Consider the following 16,436-nt stretch of genomic DNA (forward strand, 5'->3'; position numbering starts at 1 on the left):
GTCAGTGGAGTCTGCAGACCACTTTGGACACGGTTTATGAGCCAGTAATTAGACCCAATTGTACAGGTGTTGAATTCACTCACTGTTCACATAATAAGGGTGAAATTGCTCTTACAAGTTGACTTTTAAAAACTGCATTTCCTATGGTTTACACAAGTTATATTAAATAGGACAGTCTCCATATTAGTTTGGCGCCTCAGTAATGGTCCTAATTACTGTTATCTCTTATCCAAACAGGACAACCACAGTATTTTTGGCAGCAGCTTGTTGGGTCTCAAAGATGATGATTCAGACTTGAGCCAAGCACTGTGTCTAGCAGTTTCTGTATCTGAGATTCTTCAAGCAAATCAGCAACAAGGGGTCAGTAGGTTTGAAAAAAAAAAAACTAGTTTTCCCAAAAAGGTGGATAACAGAACAAAATTGCTGAAACAATTGAGAGCTTCTAAGGATCTAACAACAAACTGGCTGTACTGGTGAAGTTCATAGTAATAGTTCCAAACGTGACCATTTCAAAACTGAACAAAAGCGTTATGGCTCTAATTTCAGGATGGAGTAAGGTTCTTTGTGGTGGACTGTCGCCCTGCAGAGCAGTATAATGCTGGACATTTATCAACTGCCTTTCATTTAGACTCAGACTTGGTAAGCATATCGTTTGGCGGGTTAATATGCTTGTTTTGTTTTCATTTCTTTAGTGTTTAGAACAAAGGTGGAATTATCTGAATTAAGTATTAGGAATACTTGGGCTTTGGCTTCTAGTTCATTCTCTCTTGCTGCAGAAGTGAGCTTTTCCATGACCTGTAATGAATAAAGTTTGAATATATGAAGTGATTGTAAAACATTCTTTAAACCTGATTGTTCTGTGATTGAACCTGATTGAACTTTAAACCTGACTGAACCAAATACAAGACAGCTTCTGCTGTCTTATTTGGTTCAATGGTTTAACCATCTCAGTTTGACTGCCAGTGATTATTAATCTCATATGGTCAACGGTGACATAGTTGTCTGCTCTTCAACTTGTTCCATAGATGCTCCAGAACCCATCAGAATTTGCCCAGTCTGTGAAATCTCTGTTGGAAGCACAGAAACAGTCTATTGAATCTGGCTCAATAGCTGGTGGAGAGCATCTTTGTTTCATGGGAAGTGGCCGGGAAGAGGAAGATATGTATATGAACATGGTGCTAGCACACTTCTTGCAGGTACATCTAAAATATTAGAACATTGCATTTAAATGTATCTCCTAACTTTCATAGCATTCCTAAGCATGACTACTCAGAATCCTACCCAGTGGTGCTTTCTTCCAGGGAAGTATTCTTTGGATTGCGCTGCTTGCCTGACAATGTGTGGTCACTAAGGTTCTTGTTCTAGGCACCCTTGAAAGTTTGGGATGCAAAAAACCTTCCCGATTAGTTTTCATAGATATTTCTCAGTATACGGGGCTGTTGTGCATCCAGTCCCATCCTACACAGTTGACTGAATTGTGAGTAGTCTTGTGCAAATGTTGTGGATGTACGTCTGCTCAAAAACCTGTTCATATATTCAGGAAATCTGATTGTGAGTACAAAACAAGTAATTTTTGGTTCTGGAATTGAAAATCGTTTATGTTTGTGGTATCACTGAAAAACGGTAAGGCTGATTTCCAAATCAGTATGTTTAGGACTGCAATATAGGACTTTCCCCTGGACAGTTTGATTTTAATCTTGTCAAATACTTTAAACAAAATAACCTGCTTACCTATTACTAATTGGAATGGTGGCTGCCTTTCCCTCTTCGAATTTTTTCCTTAAAAGGGTTTTATTTGTAAAGTCAAATATTAACATTTTTGAAACCTGATGAATGATTGATTTTATGAATATTTAGAGCATTTCACAGAGTTACATATTGAATCACTTCCATAGTTTGGTTTCATCCTCCAATGTCATTTACATTGTAAAAGGAAAGGTGTTGTTAACAGCTTTCGGATATGTAGAAAAAAAATGTATGAGAATAAACCATTCTCAACTGTAATTCGAAAAGTGTTCACTCGTATGCATATATTCCGAATACTTTCCTAAGGTCTTAAGTAGTTTAAATATAACCATTTTCTAATGGAAAATCGGGTACAGAAAATATAATTGTGCTGGGACCTTATTTTTCAACTTTCTTGAAATAGGCTTTCTTGTAAAACCAAAATTTTAGTTAACCTTCATTTTTTCCATCTTCTTGTTGCAGAAAAATAAAGAATATGTAAGCATTGCAAAAGGGGGATTTATGGGTGAGATTTGCACATTACATTTTCACATTCAAAGTATTTTTAAATGCATTTTGTCCTAGGTAGTTCAGTGGTTCTTACGATCTGTTAACTGAATGGTTCATATGCAATTGCCTTTTTTGATGTTTGTTTCTTATGTTTATTCTTGGTACCTTAGCTGTAGTAGCAATATCTCATTGCTGAATGGTAGAGATGTTAAAGATTCTTTGTTTCCCCAGACTCTATATATTGTGACTTTCCTGTCTATATGAAACCTTATCTATCTCTAATTCCTTATAAAAAGTTTGCCCCCCTCTTCTATATATCTTCTCTGCCTCTGCCCCATCAGCAGTTTCGGATGGCTTCTACAAAGCTTCTGTGATGTTTCAAAGGGCTCTTAGCACAAGTCAGGAATTTAGCAATGCTGGTGGAGTCCCCATTCTTAGGGGCAATCTGAACCAGCTGTGAGGGAGAGGCTCTGCTGATGTCTTTCATTCAAGCAGACAGACCCCGTCTTTTCCCAAGGCTTACATGGAAGAAGGAATGTAGCCTCTGACATTCTTCTCTTGCCCAAGGAGCAAGAGAATGATGCTGCCACCTGGCTTTAAATATAGCCTCATAGGTTGCACATGCTTCCTTGCAAGCCTCATCCCTGGCAAGAAACTCTTCCCTGAGAGCCAGCAGTGGTTACGAGCAGCAGCATCTAATCTGGAGAACTGGGTTTGATCCCCTCCCCCCACTCATCCACATGCAGCCAGCTGGCTGACCTCCGGCTAGTCACAGCTCTCTAAGCCTCACCTGCCTCATAAGAAGAGGAAGAATAGGTGATAGTAAGCCCCTTGGAGACTCCTTCAGGTAGTAAAAAGTTGGGTACAGAAAAACCAGCTCTTATTCCTTCACAAGAGGCCAGGAGTCATTGCTTGAAGCTCCTATCCTGAGTGGACTCTTCCCCTGCCCCCAGACTGAGGGCCACCAGGCCAGAAGAGCCCTCTGAGGGCCTCAGCCCTCATGTTGCCATTGTATACTGGGAGATAGGCCAGGCCTCAACCTTGCCAACTGAAGAGTTCTACCACATTTCTTGACATGCAGGAATTACTAGCCAGGACAAAGTTCCCATATCCTGACACCCTCACTGTACTGTCCAGTTAAAAGCGGTGGCCTGTAATCCAGACACTGGGTTTGGTTCCGCACTTCTCCAGATGCAATCATCTGGGTGATTTTGGGCCAATCATAGTTCTCTCAGAGCTCTCTCAGCCTCACCTACCTCACAGGCTGTCTGTTGTAGGGAGAGGAAGGAAGGCAATTGTAAGCCGCTTTGAGACTCCTTCTGGTAATAAAAAGCAGGGTACAAAAGAACAGCTCTGCTGTTCTGTCCCTCCCTACCTTGAACAAGCACTGCACTGTTGTTATTTAAAAGTTATGAATTGGCATAGCATTGTTAGGTTTTTGTATATAATGAGCTTCTAAAGGCCTTTCAATGATATCCTATAGAAAGTATTAGCCAACTTGCTGTTCACAGTGGTTGTTTGAGGGTGCGATTGTGTCCGTGAGAACAAGTCCAGCATTAGTGGGTATCTCATCATCAGAGTAATGCAGAAGCAACAATGCTGTTCTAACACAAAATATTGTAATGCCCTTTCTCATAGCATTGCAACAGCACTTAGCTGACATTAATGTGGAAGGACCTGAGAATGGATATGGCCACTGGATCGCTAGCACTTCAGGCTCAAAAAGTAGTATTAACTCCTTAGCTGAGGTGAGTGCACATTTCCATTCAACTGTGTGACTTGATTATAGAGTCATGCAGTTTCTCCACAGGAGTCATCGCCTGTATCATGTGCCCCTTGACCAACTGGTTTCTGGGGATTTTCACATAAAGCTATATATAAACATTGCTTGACGGTCCTCTTGTTTTGTCCTCCTCCTTTCTTTTTAATAAATCATTATTGCATGGTGCCACTGCACCAGACTGGATTACATAGAACTGGAAGACTGTCACTTAATTTTTTACTTCCTTGGTCACTGGCTAAGAAGTGTAATAAATATATAGTAACCATGATAGGCTTTCTATAGAAAAAAACAAGTTCCTTAGGCCTAGCTTATGTCTCATGGGTAAACATGACCATACAATGTAGGATTGAATTTCCAGTTACTGTTTTAAGCTTAATAATCAAAGAACTTTCTTTCCAGGTTGATTCTTCTAACGGCTCAAGTGAGGGAAAGGGAGTCAAGTCCTTGGTAAACAAGATGACTGTAGCTTTGAAGACTAAATCTGTGAACGTGAAAGAAAAAGTTATTAGTTTTATTGAAAACACATCAACTCCTGTAGATAGGTGAGTTATTTTAATGTAATTGATTTCAATGATCAGTGACTACAATCTTGTGTACCTTTACTTGAGAACAAGCCCTGTTGAACTCAGTAAGCAAATGTGCTGCTCTGTCTCTTTAGAGATGGATTTTGCAAGCATTAGACATTAGAGGAAAAACTAGTATTATTCATAGGCCCTTTTTTCCCCTTCAGAGTGTCTATTACAGGAACTGGAATAGATGCTTCATGATCCGAGAGCTGTCTTAGCTGGGACATTTCTGCCTCTATATGAAAAATGTAATAGCTTCAACTTCTGTGTTAGATCCAGCCTGTGTCCATGGTACCAAGGACTTTTTTCCATGGAGCATTTCCCCCCTCCTATGGCAGTCTGAAATGGAGGGTCCAGAAGATGGGGAAGGGAGGCAGGAAAATAATGTCCTATGAATAGAAGTGCCCATGGAAACACTAATCTAGATCCAAGCTCATGCCTCTTGAAACCTCTAGAGTAGCTTTGTAGGAAATTGCACTTCATTAAAAATGGCTTTAAAAAAAAGTTTTTAAAATGATCTTGTGCTTGCTGCCCAGGAATTGGAGAGTCAGCTTGGGATGCTAGTTTAGAAATGTGAGGGAAATATTCTCTTATATATTTTAATTATTTTGTTCTGTCCTCTGCCCCAATTTGCTATAGAAGTTCTTTCAATCTATCCTGGCCCGAGAGAGCAAGTATGCTGCGGTAAGCCATTGTATAGCACCATCTGGCTGAAGCCACCTTTTTGTCCTTTTTTTAGCATGACTTCACAATGTTTGTAAGCATTGGTTACACTGACAATCTCTCAGACTGGGTTTTTTTAAGGTTTGCATAACATCTATCTACTAATCATTTCAAGTGTTGTCTTGGAAACTAGAGAGGAAGAAGCTGTACACACAATCCTGGCTATTCACTAGTATTTTGCATTTTTTCATTTTGTCTCCATTTCATTGCCTGTTTTGAAACATCTTTCCCCATTCCCACCTCATGAGCATGTTGATTTTTTTCATACCTTTAAATTTCATGTGTATTAGTAGACAGCTTGCCAGATATCTTGACTTAAGGATGCAACTCAAGCACAATTACTAAGGAGCAAGTCCTATGAAGTTCATTAGGACTTACTTCTGAGTTACATGAGTAGGGGTTTGGAACTTCAGAAAAGGTGACATTTTACAAGCTGTTCTCCATATGTTTCTCAGTTATAAAATGTGAAAGTTTCTTGAGGTGCTTTTGTGATAACAGAAATTCTGTTCCACTTCTGGAAACTGATTTCAATAACTTTACAAAATTAATCATGCTAAACCTCAACAAGGCAAGGAGATTTCCCTTTTAATCTGAGAGAGTAGGTGAACCAGTGTGTCTCCATGCAATGTCCCCATATAGAAGAGCCTTGGGGGTTCAAAAGGCTCATGAAAATAGATATCTTTTTAGTCCATTGACCTTCAGCACTGATCAACAGGAAGAGTAGCTAAATGTTATATGTTGATCTGTTGACCAGAAGAAGGGAGTATGAGTTTTTACACAGTAAGGGGAGGTTCCTCATAATTCTCAAGCAAATTGTTTAGGGGGCTGCCTTGCCCTATGAGAATGAGGGAGTTGGATTAAGCACTTGTGTTTCTGAATGAGGAAGGTTGTATGCAACCAGTTTCTGAGCACTATTACTTACTTACTTACTTACTTACTTACTTACTACCTTACTTACTACCTTACTTACTTACTTACTTACTACCTTACTTACCTTACTTACCTTACTTACTTACTGGCAATGGATATTCAGAGATGGCTTGCCAGTGCCTGCCCCCACATCAAGACCACAGTATTCCTTGGGAGTCACCTTTTCAAGTGTTAGGCAGGGCCAAGCCTTCTTAGCTTCTGAGATCTGACAGGGTCAGGCTTGCCTGGTCTATAATATATAGGGAGCAAAGAAAAGTGCTGTACATGATCTTGTGCAAGCAGAACTGCATTAAGTAAGCTTTTGTTTTTGCTTGCACATCACTGGATTCAAGCCTGGCCCTGTTGCTATTTTATAGGAGCTGCTCCCCTGTGATTCCATGCTCCTCCTATAAAAATATTCCCTTCTTAAGCTACAGTCTACCACTATCCTGATTCTTCAGTTACAGAGATGATGTATTTTGGAAAGGAACTAGAAGTTGGGTGAGGTGGTATCCTAAAGCAAATCATGAAGCCCAGGATGGAAAAAAAAAGTTTATTTTCATCATGGAGGTGATTAATTCCAAATTTCCAGAATAAATAATGTTTTTTGCCTTCTTGGATAACCTTGATAATTTTGTAACCTTTTACTTACAGTTTGAAATTTTAGATTTGGAAAGGAGAGTGCTGCTTTAAAATTTGTGTGTATGTAAACAGGTTATCCTATCTATTGATAAATATTTTCTTCTCTTTCATCCTAGTCAGTTTGTATACTCTAAATGTGGCTTATACACAGTACAGATGATCATAAACATTCTAAAAATCATGGCAGAATTATATCTTGGGTTTCTGTTCTTCTATGAACCGAGCTTTCTGCCAGCATGAGAAGCCCATTCCTCCTCAGCAAGTTCTACCACCAGTAAAATGGAGTCCTTGGATGCAGCCCATCGTTCTTTGTAGAGCAAAGTGTTTCTTGACCCACATTTTTAGTGCTAGAAGCTCACTAATGCTGGACTTCTTAAATTATTTCCTTCACGTACAATTTCTAATTGGAAAAAAATATAGATATGGGGACCAGCATCTGGAGAACCACAATCAAAAGAACAAAAGACTCTTGCACAGTTGCCTAAGGCACACGTAAGAGCTAAGTGCAACTAAATTGTTTGTGTATATTAATGCATCAGTAATTAAACTGCGTGTATTGTTCATCTACATGTGTACAAAGATCTTTGGATATAGCTTTGGGAATTGGGGCGAGGTTCTTCCATAATGCTGATAGTCGCCCTTAGATTTCTTACAGCAGCTTTCCGTGTTCTGGCATATGGAAATGCCCCATAACAAAAATTTCAACCTGAATTTGTAACAAAGCAGCAGTGTTGCATTACATCCACCCTTTCTTCCCCCCAAGGACCTGGCTGTTGAAAAAATGGCTATAGCAGCCTTTTCCCACCAATTTGTACCCTAGATATATATGCGGTATGTTTTTCCCCCAAAATACTTCTGTTTGTTTTCTTGCTTGTTTAAAGTATTTATGTCCTGCCCCTCCAGCAGTTTCAAATATTAACTGAAATTACCAGTTTAAGCAATGGTCTTGACCACTTTATATATTTTTAAATACGCTACTAGCAGAGTGTTAGCAAAAACTCAGGAAATAGTAATGTGAAATAATGGTCTTGGCAGCTCTCATTTGTAAGAAATGTTCAATTTGTAAGAAATGTTCAATATTAACTTTTATGTAATCGCTGAGGTTTTAACACATGGTTCTGACACTTCTGCAAATATTATTAATTTGCTTTTCAAGCAGAGTAGCTATCTGACTTCATATGTTTTTGTGCCAAAAATGTATCAGATGGCTGCAAAACGTGTGTATGTTTCCATGTTTCCAGAATACACACTGAGAATAAAATTGTCAAAGCAATCAGACATGTGTTCCATTAGGGTTGCCAGCTTTGCTTTAGGAAACACCTGGAAAATTTGGGAGTGGAGTCTGAAGGTGGGGTTTGGGGAAGGGAGGGACACAATTGAGGTATAATGCCATAGTGTCCACCTTCCAAAGCAGCCAGTTGATCCAGGTGAATTTAACTCTGTCACCTGGAGATTAGTTGTAATCCCAGGAGATTTCCAGTTACCAATGAAAGATTGGTAACTCTATGCACTACTCATGTTGTTTCCTTGATAGATTGTTAAAAGTAGTCATAGCTAATTCAAGAGCAGTATGTATGCATGTACAAACACTTACACTTACCTAGCAGGCAGACCACTCTGCAATGTAGAGACACCCAAAAAGAAACACCAATGTAGAGACATCCCAGATTTTCTTGGTGGTCTCTTGACCAAGAATTATTCATGGCCAACCCTACTTGGCTTCCAAGATCTGAAGAAATCAGGCTAGCTTGGGCCATCCAGGTTGGGGCCAAAACCAACTTTCCTCTTCCCTGCCACCCAAAGCAGACTAATGTTACTTTCTAAAACTTTCAAAACAACAGTGGGAAGCCCTTCTAAAAAGCTGAGGCACACTTCATTGACTTTTCTTCTTGAAAACACTTATAGTAGGTAAATGTACACTTACCTAGCAGGCAGACCACTCTACATTGTAGAGATACCCAAAAAGGCGTGGTCACCAGCAGTGGCCAACTTGCAGTATAGGGCACAGCAAGTAGGTTTGGAAACCATGGTTTGTGTTAGCCTTGTTTAAGGCTTGCTGCATCATCAAACAGTCTGGGGTTGGTAAACTGGGGTTCCATTATAGGTTTGGGATCTTAATCACAGCCAAGATAATTAAGCATCGGAGTGCTAACTTGAATGATTTATTCACGTAGATATTTATAAGGCCCTGCTTTTCTCTCCAGTGCAGCTTTACAACATCATTCTCGGTTTTATCCTCACAACACCTCTTTGACATAGGATAGATTGAAAGAATGTAACTGGCCCAAGGTCATCTAGGAAGTTTCCATTACAGCAGGGGTAGTCAACCTGTGGTCCTCCAGATGTCCATGGACTACAATTCCCATGACCCCCTGCCAGCAAATGCTGGCAGGGGCTCATGGGATTTGTAGTCCATGGACATCTGGAGGACCACAGGTTGACTACCCCTGCATTACAGCATAGGGATTCAAACCCATGTCTCCCAGCTCCCCATGCCTGCTCTCCAAATCAGGAATTTTCTGCCCTAAGCCCATGACAGCCTCTGTGGGAGTTCGAGCTCCTGAGAGGCTACATATTAGCATGGATGGATGCATGCAATTAGTAAGCAAACATGCACTGTGACTAGATTTCATTCTTTGCAAATCTGCCACACAGAATCTGGTGACCATTCTGTAGATGACTTGTAGTGAGTAATGCAGTAGCCAACCTCTCTCACATCAACCATTTCATGTGAACATTGTGAGTGTTATTGATGCTTATTGTCTAAGTCACTAACCAGCACTACTTCTCTTGCCTTATTCGGGTAGCACATATAGTCTGTTTCTGCTTTTACAATTTGTTTTCCCAAAAACTTAAATGTTATGTCATTCTGATTTAGTTACAAAAAATTAAAGCTTTAAGATCTGCCTTCCGATCTAGAGAAACAATGGGCCTTGTTTCCTTGATAGGTTGTTAAAAGTAGTCATAACTAATTCAAGAGTACTATGTATATCTGTACATAATCAGATCTGGTTTAAAAACAGTTTTTTAAAAAAGCCTTAATTGAAACATATTAGGCACAGTGAAATTCAGGGCATGCATAGTGTGCTTGAAATTTAGTCTGTGTTCTTTGCCATGATTTATGGGGCCTAGTTCAATGCTATGTTTGTTGCTTATGCAAATTTATATTTTTAGTCACTTGGTCAAAGATGATTGAGCAAGATGTCACCATCAAGGGAAATAATGGAAAGAGGGAATACCATCTTTCACGCTGTAGCTGTGAGGGCTGCTGTGATATCTGACCAAGAAGGTCTCTCTCCAGGGAAGATACTAACTAACAACAAACACCTTAACTTGTTGGCATACCAAAGCTGTGCTGTGTAAACTCATACCAGAAATGTGCCTTGATGTTCTGGGGGAGCCTTTAAAATGCTTTTGACTTTCAGCTTGTTATAGAAGGCAGTTTGCCTCCTTGAGAGAACAGTTGCACCCGCTCAGCGTACGCTCCACACACGTCGTCCAGCCTAGCCCTGTTTATAACCTTGTCTGCTTTCACTAATTTGGTGAGGCTTTTTCAGGTTACTCTCTGCTTTCTGCATCTGAAATTCTTTGGCAGTGCACACAGGCTCTCTGGATGCTATTGCATGCTGCTGTGGGAGAAGTTTTGTGCCGGGCATAATATTTAACATGGTAAATATATTTTCTCTTTCTCTCCCTCCCTCCCTCTCTCTCTTTGTGCCATTGACCTGCCACAGGCATGTCAGCAGCAGTGACAGACTGGGAAAACCTTACCGAGGCGTGAAACCTGTTTTCAGCATTGGTGACGAAGAAGAATATGATACGGGTACAGTAGGGAACACTTTTGTCTTCAATCTAGTTTCTTTAAGCATGTTCCATGTCTCAATATGTATTCGGCTAAATCGCCAAAGCCACATTCTAACTGCTACTGGGTATGTACACTGGAATCTAGCATCAATGTAGAGGCTCTGGCCACTGGGCTGTACCTGCCCTTGGATAATGACCTTGTTGTGTTACTATAGCATTTTGTGTTACTATAGCTAGCAGAGAATCATTTCTCCTCCACACGTTCTCGAAGAGGTCTCTGCATAGGTGCGACAGAAACCAGTTGAAGGCTGGGTCTCACTTGAACTGGGCGTCTGATCTTCCTTCTACACCCAGCTCCCTCTGACATCTGCAGGTTGCAAGGGTAGTTGAGTTGGCGGGGTGGAGGGGGGGCGGGGGGGGAGTGAGGGCTGCTTGCTGCCAGTACTGATCTTTAACTGAGGCCCTTGGGATGAAGTTTCTGTTGACTGCCACAACAAATTGAAGAACATCTGCTTTGCCAGATTATAACCAGGTGGGCACTTTGGCATCCAGGAGTTTTAGTTCTGGCTTCTGTCAGTGAGACATGGAGGTTGAGTGATCTGTCATCTGTTGGATACTGTATCAAAGGGGTGAGGCAGCTAAGAACAGCCTGTTCACAAACCAACCTTGTGATCTCCAATCATAGAGGCACGGCAGCTGACTCGTCTCCCCAAGCTATATTTAGAGCGGCTTTAGGATTCAGCTGTATTGTATTGATTAGAATGCAATAGTTGATTATTTAGAGCAGGAAGATAGAATGGAAAAACTGAAGGGAGACGTGCCTTATTTGGTTGGGGAACATGGCCATCTCTTATCCGCTGATGCCAAATCAATACTGCGTAGTAATAACTGGTACCCTTTACTTTGCACTGAAGACCCTGTTGTGGGAATGGTGCTGATGCCTGAACTAAGGAATGCCTGCCGCTGTGAAGCTTGCTTGCTTTGTGATTATGCTGTCTTTACACAACAAACACACACAATAAACATCACGAAATTCCTTCTCTTGTTATGAGTAGGACGACTGTACGTTTTGATGTACTTTTCCCCAGGATAGACAGGCAACGTAAGTGGACAGACAGGATCTGCGTGCTAGGCCACTAGCATACATTCAGTATTTCTGTTAAAACGATGTCCCTAAAAAGCAAGGGGAGGTAACTCTTGTGGTTCCAGGTACTGAACAAAACCCCATTAATAGTTACCTCTGATGATGCCAGTGTACTAGCAAGCGACAGGAGAGGCAAACAAGGGCTGTACCTGGCTGGCTAAACACACTAGAGGCAAACAGAGTCCCAGAGATGGTTCTGGGTGAATCCAGGGACTTGTCTTGGGTGGAGAACCCAAATGGTCTGGCATGCCGTTGCCTGGCCTGCTCGCTGGAAATTGTCCTACCAGGCACAGGCCATTTTGAGGACACCAGCAAAAGACCCAGGTGGGTCTGAGGATTCAAATACGTGATAATTTCAGAACTCTGCAATATGTTCTACATCTTGTTTGAAATTTCAGTTAAGAATAGTTTGGATTCAATTACTCCGTTCAATTTGATGTAACTGTGGAATAAGGAAATCATAGCATGCAGATTAGCAAAAGGAATTCACCAAGTTGGGTCCGATCCAGTATGCAAAAGATTCGCCAAATGTAACAGCATTGCGTAAAAGCTCTAAACACCGTGGTGCCCACGTAACACTGATCCTTCCTTTCCCCACAGATGAAATTGATAGCTCCTCGATGTCAGATGACGATCGAAAAGAAATTGTCAACATTCAGACATGGATAAATAAACCCGATATAAAGCATCATTTCCCCTGCAATGAGGTGAAAGAAAATGGATACATGTTTCCTAGGTATTGATGCACTAATATAATTCAGGGAGGGGCTGTGGGTCAGTGGTAGTACCTCTAATTGGCATGCAAAATGTCTCAGGTTCAATCCCTAGCATTATTGCGTGGTATTTATGTAAAACAGAAAGTTTCCTCTCTAATTGAATAACATACTGACAGTATTTAGCCCATGGAGTTTCAATTATGAGTTTTAATCATGTATTTTATTTATTTTTTAAAATTTTAAACACCAGTTTTGTACTCAGACATTTCTTTTTGTATCCATTCAGTATTTTAATTGTGTTTTTGAACCTTGGTTTGAATGACTATAAATAAAATTTGACTTGCCTTTGACCTGAATCCCCAGCAGCTCCAGTTAAAAGGATCTGGCAGCAAGTAATGTGAAAGACCTCTGCCAGAGACCTAGGAGAGCCTGAGTAGATAGGACAAAATAGACAATACTGAATTGATGGAGTCTGATTTGGTATAAGGCAGCTTTGTGTATTCATGAATGCATAAAAGAACATATAAAATGGATGATTTAGCACAGACAGTGGTTGCTTTCTAGGTGACACAGACTGTAGGGCTTTAATCACCCATTTCCCCCCTGCTACAAGGGGATTTTTTCTGTTGCTTCCGTGGTGGAACTCTGCCTCATTGTAAATTGTCCCATACACTGGCTATGATCCAGGAAGTAAGTCTTTGTGGAACTTGCTTTAGAGTACATTTGCTTAGCAGTGGGACAACAATTGGCCACACTGTTCAATGCCCAATTAAAGCTGTTTATATACTTTTATTTAGATATACTTGTACCCTGCTGTTCTCCCCAATGGGTAGCTTATACCTTCTCCTTTATTTTATATTCACAATAACCCTGTGAGGTAGTTTATACTGATTAGTCCAAGATCACTCAGCAGGCTTCCCTAGCAGAGTGACAACTCAAACCTGGGTCTCCTAGATCCTAGTCAGATACACTAACCCAGAGGTCCCCAGTATGGTACCCTGGAGTGTCATGATGTCCACAGATGCCTTACCTGGCACCTGCCAAGTGTTTTAGAAAGTGGGCAGAACCAGGTCTGGCTTTTGCCTAACAAGGCTTCTGATTGGCCATTGAAGATTTAATTAGCTGTGTGGATTTTTAAAGTGTTGCTTCGGCAGCAGCTTGCGCCACAGCACAAGAGTTTTCACTGTGTGACTGAAGGTAAGGTGCAGTGGCCATTTTGTGGCTGGCTCTGCTTCCCATAGTGGCGATTTTCTGGAATCCATTTTTTTGGCTGCACTCTTCATGCTGTACCAAAATTACAGATGTGCTCACAGGCTCAAAACGGGTGGGGACTCCCACTTTTTAAGCACTGAACAGCTAATTCTCAAAGTAGAAGTTAAGCTTGCCAGGAGCCCTGTTCTACTTGATCAGGTGCAGTGCAGACTGTTACTGCCAGATGAATGCAAAAAGTAACGTCACAGTAGTGATAGACATTTGGAGACCCCTTTCAAGAGACCCTTTGTATTTGAATCTGTGTTACAATCAGAGTAAGTAATCTTGGATGACACGGTGAAACAACTATATTCTGTCACAGATGTAGCATTTAATTTCTGAAAGAAGTGTGCAAAAGTGATTAGAAGAGTATTTTAAAGCATAGTTAATATTGAGTCTTATTTTCTGCTTTTGTCCCATTTATGTTTGTTCTGACAAATAGCAGCTGCTCTTCTTCTGACTAACATCTGTCTTTCTTTTCTTGAGTCACCTTCTAGTAACTGCGACACACATGTTCTGTTTGCGGGAGATTCCATCTCGAAAGGGCTTGGCTTACATCCAGTCTCGACAGGCCTTAAGCTCTGTCGTTAAGATCACATCCAAGAAGAAACATCCGGAATTGATTACCTTTAAATATGGAAACAGCACCGCTACAGGCATAGAGATCTTAGCAGTTGAGAGGTAAGACTCTGGCATGCTACTCTTTCCAGTCATTTGCAGTGCTAGCTGCTCTAAGTCTGGCCATTGAGCTTGAAGACATGTCACAAGCAGCCTATCATATCACATTTGGTCTTCTGAAGAGCTTTGTTTTGCCTTCTCTAATTTTAAATATTTATCCACACTCTGAAGTATTTAGGGCATGGTCTTTATGCTCTGTAGCAGTGCTATTCAGTTTAGAGTCAAGTATGATGCCAAAACCTGATCTGCCATATTCATGTGCTGGAGCTTTGTGACGTTCCCTTTGAGAAGCAGAAAGCTAAGATAACAAAAGTGTTCAAAGAATGGCTAAAGGAGGAAGTGAGGGACTGAATTCTTTGTCCTGCTCATTCCTGTAGAAGAGGCTGGACATCTACCTGCCCTGGAATTGCTATTTTCAGAAAGAATATCTGAAGTGCTGAATCAAGCAGAGATCATAAGTAACATTCTAGGATTAATTGTGAAGTTCAGAGCTAACAAATCACTGGGTCCAGAAGACACCCAAATATGTCTAGAGAACTCAAATGTGATAATGTTGATCTTAACAAATATGAAACTTGCCACTGAAAGCAGCCTTTTCCATAGCATACTGGAAAGCAGCAAAGGTACTGCTAATTTTTAAAAGAGGGGCTTCAAAGAGGGGAGGAGAGCCAGGAAATTATAAGTCTTGTCCTGGCTAAATAGGTGGAAGTGGTTATTGTATTGAACTGCTAGAAAATATTTTGATAAAGTCCTTCAAAGGTGCTTGAATAAACCTGGCAGTTGCAGAATAATGGAATAATTTCTCTGTATCTGTTTAAATGTCAGGAAGCAGAATCATAGAGTTGGAAGGGACCTCCAGGGTCATCTAGTCCAGGGGTAGTCAACCTATGGTCCTCCAGATATCCATGGAATACAATTTCAGCATTTTCTGACAGGGGCTCATGGGAATTGTAGTCCATGGACATCTGGAGGACCACAGGTTGACTTCCTCTGATCTAGTCCAATCTGCACAATGCAGGAACTCACAACTACCCTCCCCCCCTGTGACCACAATTTTGTGTCCAAAAATCTCCAGAATCCAGCCTGGCCTGGATGGAATTCACCTACCATCCCACATGACAATCAGCGATTCCCTGGATATGCAAGGAAGGGCCACAAAAGACAAATGCTGGCACATCTCTTCCTGCCCACCAGCTCACAATCTGCCTAAGTTCATAAAATCAGCATTTCTGCCAGATGACTAGCCTCTGTTTAAGAACTTTCAAAGAAGGAGAACCCACCATCTCCCAAGGAAGCCTGTTCCACTAAGAAGCCACTCTAACTGTCAGGATCTTACTCTGGATGTTTATAGGTAACATGTGAGCAGTAAATTAACATGAAACATAAACTCAGCAAACTCACCTCCTCCCCAAAAAGCCTGTTCCACTGAGGAACCGCTCTAACTGTCAGGAACGTCTTCCAGATGTTTAGTTGAAAATTCTTTTGCATTAATTTCAACCCATTGGTTCTGGCCCACCCCTCAGGGACAACAGAAAACAATTCTGCCCCATCTTCTATATGACAGCCCTTCATATTTGAAGATAATTATCATATCACCTCTTAGTCTTACTTCCAGCCCAAACAGACAAAGCTCCCTCAACCTTTCCTCATACGACTTGCTCTCCAAACCCCTCACCATCTCTGTAGCCCTCCTAAAAAAAGGAAATGGGCAATTTTCTCAGTGAAGGGAATGTAGCAGTGTCCAGAGATCTGGTGCTATTTAATTTATTGATAGATTTGTGGGGAAAGACCAGCAAACCACCCTGAGCCTCCAGGGAGGGCGGTATATAAATAAATTAAAAAATGAATAAAGGGCCAAGTTGACTTTAGTGGACCCAGAAGGGAATAATTTTGCTCAAAATTGTATTGTAGATTGTTCAGCTCCGTGACTCAAGCATGGTGAGTAGGCAATAACAAGCAAGTTTCAGTGATACACCCTGGGACAA

The 16,436-nt window shown here is 41.0% G+C and overlaps 1 protein-coding gene across 3 annotated transcripts in view; it reads left to right on the forward strand.

The window, feature by feature from the left end:
• The window catches only part of TBC1D23 (TBC1 domain family member 23), a 34,384-nt gene that overhangs the window by 15,859 nt on the left and 2,089 nt on the right, over positions 1-16,436 (forward strand). For 2 of the 3 annotated variants that reach the window (XM_077342061.1, XM_077342063.1), the window contains exons 9-18: positions 238-360; positions 547-639; positions 1,026-1,196; positions 2,209-2,251; positions 3,874-3,983; positions 4,418-4,560; positions 5,224-5,268; positions 10,593-10,681; positions 12,407-12,542; positions 14,260-14,454. In XM_077342061.1, the coding sequence (XP_077198176.1) occupies positions 238-360; positions 547-639; positions 1,026-1,196; positions 2,209-2,251; positions 3,874-3,983; positions 4,418-4,560; positions 5,224-5,268; positions 10,593-10,681; positions 12,407-12,542; positions 14,260-14,454 (1,148 nt within the window). The remainder of the gene's footprint in view (positions 1-237; positions 361-546; positions 640-1,025; positions 1,197-2,208; positions 2,252-3,873; positions 3,984-4,417; positions 4,561-5,223; positions 5,269-10,592; positions 10,682-12,406; positions 12,543-14,259; positions 14,455-16,436) is intronic. The other variant, XM_077342062.1, reaches the window with a different exon arrangement.

Source organism: Paroedura picta, chromosome 6 (assembly GCF_049243985.1).
Source record: "Paroedura picta isolate Pp20150507F chromosome 6, Ppicta_v3.0, whole genome shotgun sequence".
Taxonomy (NCBI): Eukaryota; Metazoa; Chordata; class Lepidosauria; order Squamata; family Gekkonidae; genus Paroedura; species Paroedura picta.